This window comes from Oryctolagus cuniculus, chromosome 15, assembly GCF_051225735.1.
Source record: "Oryctolagus cuniculus isolate XC-2025 breed Fujian yellow rabbit chromosome 15, ASM5122573v1, whole genome shotgun sequence".
NCBI lineage: Eukaryota > Metazoa > Chordata > Mammalia > Lagomorpha > Leporidae > Oryctolagus > Oryctolagus cuniculus.
This window is the reverse complement of record NC_142881.1, coordinates 44,854,480-44,867,287: the sequence shown is the minus strand read 5'-3', so window position 1 is coordinate 44,867,287 and position 12,808 is coordinate 44,854,480. Positions and strand designations below refer to the sequence as shown.

Below are 12,808 nucleotides of genomic sequence, written 5' to 3'. Positions count from 1 at the left end.
ACACCAGGACTCAACAACTTGTTCTAAATTTCTTGGTGCCACTGGAATCTACCCGGGGAACACAGGGAAAAACCTACTTGCATTCCACCTCTCTGGTCACCTTGTAGGACTAGAACAGGGTTCAGTTCACATCCTCTAGTCCTGGGACTAGGGCTGTTGATACTATAAGCCATAGCACCAGTTGGACTCTACTAGCAAAACCTGAGGAAAAGTCCATGCACATCACACAGTCCATTTGCCACAACAACTGGTGCCACAAGCTCCAGCAACACTCAGGTACATGTGCATATGCATAGACACACACAAAGATCAAGGGGCCAGCATTGTGGTGTGGCAGGTATAGTCACAGCCTGCGATGCCATCATCTCATATGGGTGCTACTTTGAGTACCAGCTGCTCCACTTCCGATCCAGCTCCCTGCTAAAGCTTCTGGGAAAGCAGCAGAAGACAGTCCAAGTCCTTGGGCCCCTGCACTCACATGGGAGACCTGGAAGAAGCTCCTGGCTCCTAGCTTTGATTTGACCCAACCCTGGCAGTTGTGGCCATTTGGGGATTAAACCAGCAAATAGAACGTCTCTCTGTCTCTCTGTCTGTCTCTCTCTCTCTGTCAAGTAAATAAAAATAAATTTTTTAAAAAATCTGATATATAGGAATAAATTAACCAAAGAAGTGAAAAATCTCTACAATGAAAGGTATCAATCGTTGATAAAAGAAATCATCAAGAACACACACAAAAATGGAAAGATATTCCTTGCTCATGCATCAGAAAACTCAATATCACTAAAATGTCTGTACTACTTAATGCAATATACAGAGTTAATGGAATCCCTACAAACATCCAATGACATTCTTTACAGAATTAGAAGAAGCAATCCTAAGAATCACACAGAATCATAAGACACTGAATAGCCAAAGCAACCCTGAACAAGTGTAATCAAGCTGGAAATATCACAATGTCTGAATTCAAAGCATACTACAAAGCTATAGTAATTAAAATAGCATGATATTGGCATAAAAACAGATATATAGATCAATGAAACAGAATAGAGAACACAGAAGTTAATCCATATACATACAGCCAACTAATTTTTGACAAACATACTCAGACCATACAGTGGAGTAAGAATAATTTCTTCAACAAACGGTGCTGGTAAAACTGGATTTCTATATGCAGAAGAAGGAAATTAGACCCATATCACTCACCATATTGCTATTCAGTATATTCCTGGAAATTTTAGCCAGAGCCATTAGGCAAGGCAAAGAAATCAAAGAGATACAAATTGGTAAGGAGAAAGTCAAACTCTCCCTATTTGAAGAAGACATGATTCTATATATAGGGGATCTAAAAAACTCCACTGAGACTCTTGGAACTCATAAAAGAGTTTGGTAAAGTATCAGAATATAAAGTCAATATACAAAAATCAACAGCTTTTGTATACACAATGCCATGGTTGAGAAAGAACTTCTAAGATCAATTCCATTCACAATAGCTACAAAAACAATCAAATACCTTAGAATAAATTTAACCAAGGATATCAAAGCTCTCTATGATGAGAATTACAAAACACTAAAGAAAGAAATAGAAGAATAAACAAACAAGTGGAAAAACTTCCATGTTCATGGATTGGAAGAATCAATATCACCAAAATGTCCATTCTTCCAAAAGCAATTTACATATTCAAAGCGATACCAACCAAAAATACCAGACATTCCTCTCATATCTGGAAAAAATGATGCTTAAATTCATATGGAAACACAGGAGACCTCAAATAGCTAAAGTAATCTTATACAACAAAAACAAAGCTGGAGGCATCATAATACCAGATGTCAAGACATTTTACAGGGTAGTTATAATCAAAAAAGCCTTTTTTTACTGCAATGTAAATTTAAAATATGTTATCTCAAAAACTGGAAAAAATTCATAGGAAGAATGAAGAATGAAAAGGAGAGGGTGGGGGGAGGAAGGAAATATCATTATGTTCTTAGGACTGTTCCTACAAATCACACTGAATCTGTTAAAAACTAAATAAAAATTAAAATAAGAAATATAAAAAAAAAACAAAGAGAAATGTACTGAACATGTTGATCTAGTAAAACTCATTAATTTCACTAATATATTTGTTTCAATACAGAATTTCTAACAATCTATAAATAACATTTCTTCATTTGAAGATATTAGTTATAAACCTTAATTCAATAGTTGGGATGTCTATAACCACACTAAAGAGAAGTGGTGAAAATGTGCCTTTTTATCTTATTCTTCACAGAGGTAGGGACCAATAAAATATTTATAACATCATTTGCTGGCCTTACAAAATTATCAACTTAAAAATTAGTCTGCTATAGATTTACTGAGTTTCGAGTCCTGCCTGTGGTTGCCTTGGCAGAGCCAGGTCAAAAGATGTTGGTGGTCTTATAGGACCTGTGGGCTGGGCTTCCTCATGCCTAAAGGAAACATCTGTCGCTCTGTATATACATAGAGATACATATACATATACATATACATATACATATACATATACATATAACATTTCCATGAGTGCTTTCCTTATGTAAAAACACTGAATGTTGTGTTAAACTAATATGTTTAAACACTTGTTAATTCTAAGCAGCAAAGCCATATGACTTTAAACAGTATTTAAGAGACAAGAACTTTTGAATCACACTTTTTCCAATGCCAGCATATAAACTAGATCAGTGACAACTAGAAAAACCCAAATGCATTTGAATGATTATTGAAACTCTGAATCTTTTCCTACCAATTCCGTTCAATTTTAATTCATCTTACTTGTGGAAACAGAGTTCATTTTCTGATGCAAGGCAACCTTAGGACATACTCAGCATTCTTCGAGCTTTTTTGTTCATAGTTGGGGGAAGAAGTTATGTTTCTAGGCCACTGGAATGGACCTATTAAAGTTCAGAGAACCAGCTCAGCTTCTACCTGAGGCAACACCAGGTACTTCAGACATCACTGCCATAAGAATTCTGCCTCAAGTACTGGAAAAATCCTGGAGTAGGTCTAGCGTGGGGAAGTTATTTCAAACTTTATTTCATGATGTTTCTCTCATTGTGTGGATGTTCTTAGTGGAAGAATAAAAATTGTTTTACACTATGACAAGTGGAACTAAACAAAGGGAAATCCACTTATCTCTCTCCAGGCGCCTGGTCTATGTTTATTTCTATCTCACAACATTTTCTAAGAAAAATCAAGTTCAAAACAGAAGGATAGACCAATGGAACAGAATAGAATCTACAGAAATCAATCCAAGCATCTATAACCAACTTATCTTTGACAGAAGAGCTAAGATCAATCCCTGGAGCAAGGACAGTCCCTTCAACAAATGGAGCTGTGAAAACTGAATTTCCATATGCAAAAGGATGAAACTAGACCCCTACCTTACACTTTACACAAAAATCCACTTAAAATGGATCAAACACCTAAATCCACAATCAGATACCATCAATTTACTTGAGAACATTGGCAAAATCCTGCAAGACATTGGCATAGGCAAATACTTCTTGGAAAAGACCCAGATGCACAGGGAGTCAAAGTCAAAATTGAGAAATAAGATTACATAAAGCTGTGACACTTCTGCACTGCAAAAGAAACACTCAGTAAAGTGAAGAGGCAACCAAAAGAATGGGAGAAAATATTTGCAAACTATGCAACTGATAAAGGGTTAGTATCCAGAATCTATGAAGAGATCAAGAAATTCAACAACAACAAAACAATCCAGTTAAGAAATAGCAAAGGACTATTAAGACTATTAAGCAAAAGTTAGTTAAGAAGGGGCAAAGGACCTGAGCAGGCATTTTTTCAGAGGAAATTCAAATGGCCAACAGACACTTGAAAAAATGTTCAGGATCCCTAGCCATCAGGGAAATGCAAATCAAAACCACAATGAGGTTTCACCTCACCCCGGTTAGAATGGCTCTCATACAGGAGTCAACAAAAGAACATTGCTGGTGAGGATATGGAGGAAAAGGTACCCTAATCCACTGTTGATGGGAATGTAAATGGATGCACGCTGTGGAAGGCAGTACGGAGATACCTCAGAAATCTGAATATAGTCCTACCATATGGCCCAGCCATCCCACTACTGGGAATTTACCCAAAGGAAATGAAATCAGCGTAGGAAAGGGTTATCTGTACCCCATGTTTATTGAGCTCAATTCACAATAGCTAAGATATGGAATCAACCCAGATGTGCATCAACTGAAGACTGGATAAAGAAATTATGGTGTATGTACATTACAGAGTTGTATTCAGTTGTAAAAACAAAAACATGAAATGATTTCTTTTGCCACAAAAGAGATGCAACTGGAAACCATTATACTTAGTGAAATAAGCCAGTCCTAAAAAGACAGGTATCATATGTTTTCCCTGATGAGGAGTAATTAATAGAGTATCTAAAATATAATGTATTGGAGTGAAACATACATTTTGAGATTTGATGATTGTTTACAGCCCTTGTCTCTCTGGTTGAAGAACAGTGGTTTTGGTTTTTTTTTTTTCTTCATACTATTTGTTGAGCTCTTTTACTTAGTGTAGGGCAAATCTTACAATCATTAAGTAAACTGAAAATAGATCTCTGTAGAAATTAAGAGTGGGAATGGGAGAGGGAGAAGGAAGAAGGGTTGGAGCGTGGGTGAAAGGGAGTGTTGGGGAGGGAAGTGTCACTATGTTCCTAAATCTGTATCTATGAAATGGAGGAAACTTGTATAACTTAAATATTTTTTTAAAAAAATAATAAAATGAAGTTCATTATGATGAAATTTTTTGAAATCCATTCATATGCAATTTCTTTAAAAAGTTTCTATAGAAAATATGTATTATCAAAAAACTGCATGGGTTTCATCTTCTGCACCAAGATAATCATGTCCTTTAATTCAAAAAAGTGAAATAAAATGAAAACATTTCTTTCTTAAACAATAGTAAGTTCAGTGGTAATAAGTACTTTATGCTTCCTTAAATGCATATGAAAAAGATTTTTATCAGTATTAACGAACCAAAACATACAGTTTTAGAAAATTCCAACTCTGCCACTTTGCCTGCCAACCTGAACTTCCTTTTTATTATTCATCTGTTCCCTATTCATTATAAGTAGGACCCAATTATCCTTATCTCTACTTCTTAATGGTTAATATGAGTAGAAGGATTTCCACATTAATGTTAGAATTCATATAGTTTCTATATTTATCTGTAATATGTTAGCTATTCTGTAAGTGATATAATTAGGAATCATAGTGACTAACTTGTACAACCTGAATAACTAAGTTAGAAAATATTCATGCCTAATTTTTAAAAAACCTTGAATGTAACAACAAAATCTGAGAGATTATTACTACTTCTCTTCTAGAATCCCACAGTGCTCTGAAATATTGCCACAGGAATCAGATACCATGGTATAATCTCCACTTACATGTATTACAGAACTCACAAAGCAGAACCACTAATGCACCTGTTTTCATCTGAAACTATTTACAAACCACTACTTCTTTCAGATAATGCTAGAGAGTTTACAATAACAGGCCAGAAATCCATATTAACAGCGAGAAATATCCCTCATGACAGCAAAGAACCTGCAATGTAGTAAAAATAAACCCAGATCTTTGGGACAAAAAGTCTCTTTGTGACCAATCATATCATTTATGTGCACAAGGATTTTCAATTTTCCCTGATTCTTTTGTCAATGTTAATCAATAAAACAGTAAATGATGAGCTTCAACAACTTAGCAACAAACCACAAATTATTAATGTTTTCTTTAGAAAACACAAGATAAAATTTAATGTAACTGTAGTCAGACATGCCATTTCATATTATCTTTTTTTGACAGGAAGAGTGGAGATATATATATATATATATATATATATATATAGAGAGAGAGAGAGAGAGAGAGAGAGAGAAAGGTCTTCCTTTGCCGTTGGTTCACCCTCCAATGGCTGCCACGGCCAGCGCACTGCACTGATCTGAAGCCAGGAGCCAGGTGCTTCCTCCTGGTCTCCCATGCAGGTGCAGGGCCCAAGCACTTGGGCCATCCTCCACTGCACTCCCGGGCCTTAGCAGAGAGCTGGCCTGGAAGAGGGGCAACTGGGACAGAATCCGGCACCCAGACCAGGACTAGAACTCGATGTGCCGGCGCCGCAGGTGGAGGATTAGCCTATTGAGCCGTGGCGCCAGCTTCATGCTATCTTTTAAAAAGCCAGTCCTTTAATTATTATTTTTATCCCAAATTTTCAGAGATTAGACAAAGGAAAAGTAATGATAATAGGAAAAATATATACCACTGGTGTAAATATTGACATGTGTTTACATGTGTTTATTCTCAACTCAAAATCAATTCAAAGAGGATTATCTAAGATGTGATATAACAAGACTTGGAGTTTTTCACATATCCTGATTAGTATAGTTTTGTAAATCACTCTCCTGTAAGATACTAGATTTAGTCACTTTGTTAATTTTGAAGAAATAAATTTACTTCATTTTTAAAATGACAATTATAAAAATAAAACCTTCACATAAATCTTTTTCTACCTACATTTCCTTCCTCATCTCTTCCTATATTTAATATGCACAAAGATAGAAATGCTTTGTAAGAATACCTTGCAATTTTAAATTAAGTTCAAGTCACAGGTTATAGTGCAGTGACATAAATGCAAAAATTTTATGGCTTTACTGTTAAAATAAATTCAAAATGCATTTAAAAATTTAATCTTAGAGCATTAATCTAGGTAAGTTTCCATTTTATAATTCTCTTTTTTTCTTAGTTTTGAAATACAATTCATAACAGATTCATACTTGAAAAATTAAAATAATATAAGGAATAAAATATGATTTTTATTCAAATCCACTTTACACCACTTCCACTTTAATCTACCCCTTTTAGTAGCTTGAGTATTCATTCATGATTTCTCCATAAAGCTACAATAAGACATGAATATTATTGCCCTCATGGTGTTCCACAGTTTGCCTAAGGCCACTCAAGTGAGTCAAGTGTCACCGTGACTTTCAACTTGGGCCGCCTGATTTCAAATCCAGATGTTTCACTGCAGCCATCTTATTGCTCCTCATGTGTGGATGGATTTTTTTTAAGTGACCTTAGTATCATTTGCATGATTTTAATTGTGGACATCTTCCAATTCATGCAGACACATCAATGGCATCTAGTATTATGATCATTACACTACAGCTTAATTACTGATCTTCAAAAATCACTGTTCTTCCTCCTGCATCATTTCTCAGGAGATCTATCTTTAAATATTTCGGCCAGTGTCAGAAGAGGGAAAGACCAAGACAGTGAGAGAGGGCAGAGCTGCTCCTGCAGGATCCCCTCCTACATCCATCACTCTCTCATGCCACCAAAGCTTACCTTTCCTTTGCTGATGATAAAGAAGGTGTCTCCTCTTGCACCTTGTCTGATAATATATTCCCCATTTTCATAGTGGGTCTGAAATACAGAAACAATACCAGAAAAAATTAAGGAAGGAGTCATTTACCAAACAGTTAAACCTTTTCAAATATCAACTCCAGGTATGCATTTATCCAGGTGGAATTTTACCCAAACTCAGAAACCATGATGGCTTCAGAATGAACAACAGACAATAAACACCATAATGACAAAGATGTCACATCTGTAATGCTCATGGTAAAAATTAGTTTTTTGCTAACCATGGTTATCCTATTGTGCTACAGAACATTAGAAGTTATTCCTCATATTCATTTACGCTTCTATACTTATTTGCCATCCTGTCTCCATCCCTTCTTCCCTCATACCCCTCCCAGGTGCTAATAACCACCACTCTATTCTCCCCTTGAGATCAATTTTTTAGCTACCACGTATATGAGGGACAGCCTGCATTATTTGTTTTTCTGTACCTGACTTATTTGACTAAACAATACCCTCCAATCCCATCCATGTTATTGCAAATGGCAGCATTTCACACTTTATGAATAAATAGTATTTCCTTGTATGTATAAACCATCATTATCCATTCATCCATTGATGAACACCTATGTTGCCTATTTCCAAAAAGACAGTATGGAGAATTTTTAATATTCCTAACATCAAGAGATGATAAATGCATAAAGTGATGGATAAGTCATTTATGCTGATCACATGTATGGATGAATCATACTATACTCCATAAATATGCAAATCAATCTGCATCAATTAAAAACAAATATATTTTAAAATAAATAATAAAACATCTTAATGTCACTTTCTGGGTTATTATATTTATAACTCTAAATTCATTCATTTCAATTGCTCGAGGAAAATATTCTTTCCCATAAACTGAGGATGAAATAAAACAATACGATGGCTAAGGAAACTTGTTGTTTATTATTTTGTCATTCTGCATTTGGTTGGGTTTAGTACTCTCATCTAATACCTTCCTTAGAAATTACTGTGGTATCTAGAGATCTTTATTTGAAATTGTGTTGATTTTTAGTGTGGGTTAGTTGGCCCTAGATACTTTTTAGGGCACTATTTCATGCTTTAATGTCCTTGCTGGAGTAATTTAGATTTGGCCCTGTCAAACAGAATGTCTTAATTTTATAGGTTGAATTCTGGTCCAGCATCTGTAAGCTCATAAACCACTAAATGCAAATGAGGTGTCAGGTAAGGCTGCGAAAAGCTTATCACAGTCAACGGTCAGTACTCTAACTCAGACCTCCCCACAAGGTCCATTCCCAGGGGGAAGATTATTCCTCCATAAGGACAGGCGGCAGAAAGCATACTGTTAGGTGAGGAGGAGAAACAATGTGATGGCACCACCTGGCCCTGGCCCTGGCCCTCTCTGAAACTCAGTAGTAGAGCAAGTCTTGGGACAGAAAGCATGACCCAGCACATTGCTTGGGAAAGAGACTTCATGGTTTACACACAACGTCCCTTAGGCCAATAGCTGGTTATTCATCTTTGTACGTCAGTACCACTCTTCTTAGCAGTTTATTTACTCCTAATACTTGACACTGAAAATATGCATTATTTTCTTTATATAGTTAGAAAGATTACTGGCTACCCAGTCTGTTATTTTTTTCACTCAATAGTAAATAAATATCCCAGTAACTAGACTTTTTTAAATAAAAAACTTCTTCCCAATTCTCCTCTCTCAATCTCAACCAACAAAGAGTCTGGAATGTACCTTTCAAGACATTTTTTCCTATGTTGTAAATGCACCACTTGTTTCAAACCAGGCTTTTAAAAAAAAAAATGAGATGCACTTTTCATGAACTTTTTGACTTTTTGAATGCCCTCATCTACAATGATTTCAAAATATTTTTTCAGCAAAGTAAACTATATTAATTTCATTTTTGTGAACTATTGAAGTCTTTTCATATATCCATACAACTACTTTCAAATAAAATGACAATTATAGAATATACATTCTTAAACTGGTTTATTCCATTTAACAAGGCATTAATGTTCGTCAGATCTCATTGCATTTGAATGGGAAGATCTTTGTAACATGCAGATTTGAAACACAAAATTACAATAGTCCACTTTCATTTATTCATTCAAGAAAAAATTTTTTAAACTTTTTTTCTTTTCATTTGACAGGCAGAGATATAGATAATGAGAGAGAGAGACAGAGAGAAAGGTTTCCTTCCATTGGTCCACCCCCCAAATGGCCACTACGGCCGGCACGCTGCACCAATCCGAAGCCAGGAGCTTGGTCTCCTACACGGGTGCAGGGCCCAAGCACCTGGGCCATCCTCCACTGCCTTCTCAGCCCACAGCAGAGAGCTGGACTGGAAGAGGAGCAACCGGGACTAGAACCTGGCACCCATATGGGATGCTGGCACCGCAGGTTGAGGTTTAACCAAGTGAGCCATGGCGCTGGCTCCCTCAAGAAACTCTTAAGTCCCTCTGAGACAGGCCTTCTTATAGGCACTGATAACAAAAGATAAATCAGAATTTCACAATAGAACCACCTAGGACATCCTCAATGATGAAAACACTCGCTGCCTCCACTGTCCAGTAGAGTAGCAACTAGCTACACAGGGCTCTGCAACACCAGAAATCTACCCACTGTGACTGTGACAGAGACACTGACTGTGCAACCTTCAAGAATTTTCATTAATTTGAATTTAAATGATCACACCCAGCTAGTAGCTGCTGAATTGGATACCTCAGGTAGTAGCTAAAACTGCTAAGAGTTGTCATTTGCAGCAGCTGGGCAAGGGGAAGGGGAGGAGGAGCTTATTCCCACTCCTGATGTTTGTTTCTGTGCAAATGGAACGCAGTAAAACCAGGACCTCCTCTTAGTCCTTCTTTCTCAGGGTGCACCCGCAGAGACCATACAACTTCTCTGAAGCTTTGGGAAGTGATCAGCCAGGTGTGTTCACTTCAGCTTCTCATCTCTTCCTGGTGTTGTCCACTGCTTCTCCACACCACAGTGGAGTCCTCCCCAGTCTGGGCATCTGTGACAAGCGAGGTAAATCTGCCCTACTAGAGAGTTAGGTTTAGAAAGTTCATTTGGATCCTACATCTAAGTTACATCCTCTACCCTGGAATTTCAATATTTTAGCCTCACTTATCTTTTTATAAAATTATCTATTTATTGTATTTGAAAGGCAGAGAGAGGCCGGCGCCACGGCTCATTAGGCTAATCCTCCGCCTTGCGGCACCGGCACACCGGGTTCTAGTCCTGGTCGGGGCGCCGGATTCTGTCCCGGTTGCCCCTCTTCCAGGCCAGCTCTCTGCTGTGGCCAGGGAGTGCAGTGGAGGATGGCCCAAGTGCTTGGGGCCTGCACCCCATGGGAGACCAGGATAAGTACCTGGCTCCTGCCATTGGATCAGCGTGGATCAACGGCAAAGGAAGACCTTTCTCTGTCTCTCTCTCACTGTCCACTCTGCCTGTCAAAAAAAAAAAAAAAAAAAAAAAAAAAGGGCAGAGAGAGAGTGAGAAACACATGCCAGGAGCTTAATCTGACTCTGACATGGGTGGTGGGGACTCAGGTACTTGAGCCATCACTATGGCCTCCTAGAGTGTGCATTAGAAGGAAGCTGGAATTGGGAGCAGAGCTGGGACTAGAACTCATGCATTCCAATATGGGATTTGAGCATCCCAAAGAATGTGTTAAATGCTTTGCCAAATATCCACGCTAGGCTCACTTATCTTATACTTTGTCTTGTTTCTCACATGGTTCCCAACGGAAGACTGTGTAAAAATCCCACAGTAACCCTGTAAGCACACTGCTCTGTTCTATGTAAGTACAGGGTGATAAGAGCCTAGACTGGGGGGAAGGAACTCTTCGCAAGGCTTCTGCTTCATGGAGGATTCTAGAGCCCCACTGAGGATGGGGGAGGCTTCCCTGGGTGTCCAGCCGCAGACACCCAGCAAAGAGAATAAGCAGCTCTTGTGGACACACATTACTGGGAAATTAGAAACACTTTGGATGAAGTAGAAAAATGCTACTAAAAAGCACTAAAGTTTGAAGAATTCTCAGCCCATCTGGGCTCACGCCCTTCATTATTTCCATTTAAAAAGCAGATCCTTACACGTGTGATAGTTTTCTTCTTTCAGAAAGCAAAATTATTTGTAAAATATATTTATAAATATAAAGGGAAAGGTGTCATCACTTCAGTGCCATTGAGATTTTAAGATGGTTAATTCTTCTATGTAGGAAGCCGTCTTGCAGAACTAGTTCTGCCCTGGAATGTTTAGCAGCATCCCTGGTCTCTACTGCTGGAAGCCAGGAGCACTTGGACCGCATTTGTGGAAACCATCAGTATCTCCAGACATTGTCAATTACCCTGCTGGGGCAAAACTTCCTTTATTCGAGATTGACTGTTCATAAATGTTTCATATTTGTAATCTCTTCATTTTATTTTTATTATTTTTAAGATGAATTTATTTGTTTGACAGGCAGAGTTATGGAGAGAAAGGGAGACAGAGATCTTCCATCTGCTGATTCACTCTCCAAATAGCTGCAACACCCAGGAGCTGGGCCGGACTAAAACCAAGAGCCTGGAACTCTATTCTGGTCTCTCCTATGGGTAGCAAGGGCTCAGACACTTCGGCCATCTTCCCCTCTGCTTTCCTAAGCAGGGGGCTGGATCAGAAGTGGAGCACCTAGGACTGCAATTGGCACTTCTATGGGCTGCCTATGTTGCAGACAGTGGCTTAACACACTGAGTCATGATGCCAGCCCCTAATGTCTTCATTTTAGGGAGTTGAACGTTTGGCAGGAATATCTGAACATGATTGAGTCATTTAATTCACAGAAGTTACCTAATCACCTTTCTAATGTCATCTGACAGAGATTTTTGTACCTCAGCACCCATAATTGCCATATCAATTATCTCAGTTTACCCACACAGGCACTCACGGAGCATATTTCCATGCTGCATAAACTCATAAAACCCCAGAGTCCAGTGAGGAGCCTATGGGATAGAGGCCAAAGGCATTCCAGGTTAGAAGAGGTAATTTTGATAGTGTCATAACACTAGGACTATAATGACTGTGCTATCCTGAAATGTTCGATTGTACCTGAGGGGAAGATGATCACGCATGCTAATTCTTTGAGAGACTGTCTAATTATGTTAACCAAATGCCAGCAGTTTCACTATTTTTGGAAGGTCACTTTGCAGCTCTGCCATTTTCTTATTTCAAATTAAATCACAGAAATATATAGAACTTAGGATGAGAAGAAACCTTAGTAATTCATTTCCTCTGAAAGGTTTCCAGAGTTAGCAGGACAAAAGCCAATTTTCCTAAGATGACCTACAAGACCCTGCATAGTCTGCTCAGAGCCACTGTTTCTAACCTTTGCTGATTCTCCGGTACTTGGCTCCCATACTG

At 38.0% G+C, this 12,808-nt stretch overlaps 1 protein-coding gene across 3 annotated transcripts in view; it reads right to left on the bottom strand.

The window, feature by feature from the left end:
* The window catches only part of PRKG1 (protein kinase cGMP-dependent 1), a 1,368,024-nt gene that overhangs the window by 218,154 nt on the left and 1,137,062 nt on the right, over nucleotides 1–12,808 (bottom strand). For all 3 annotated transcript variants that reach the window (NM_001082042.2, XM_008269904.5, XM_070056974.2), the window contains 1 exon segment: nucleotides 7,372–7,449. In NM_001082042.2, the coding sequence (NP_001075511.1) occupies nucleotides 7,372–7,449 (78 nt within the window).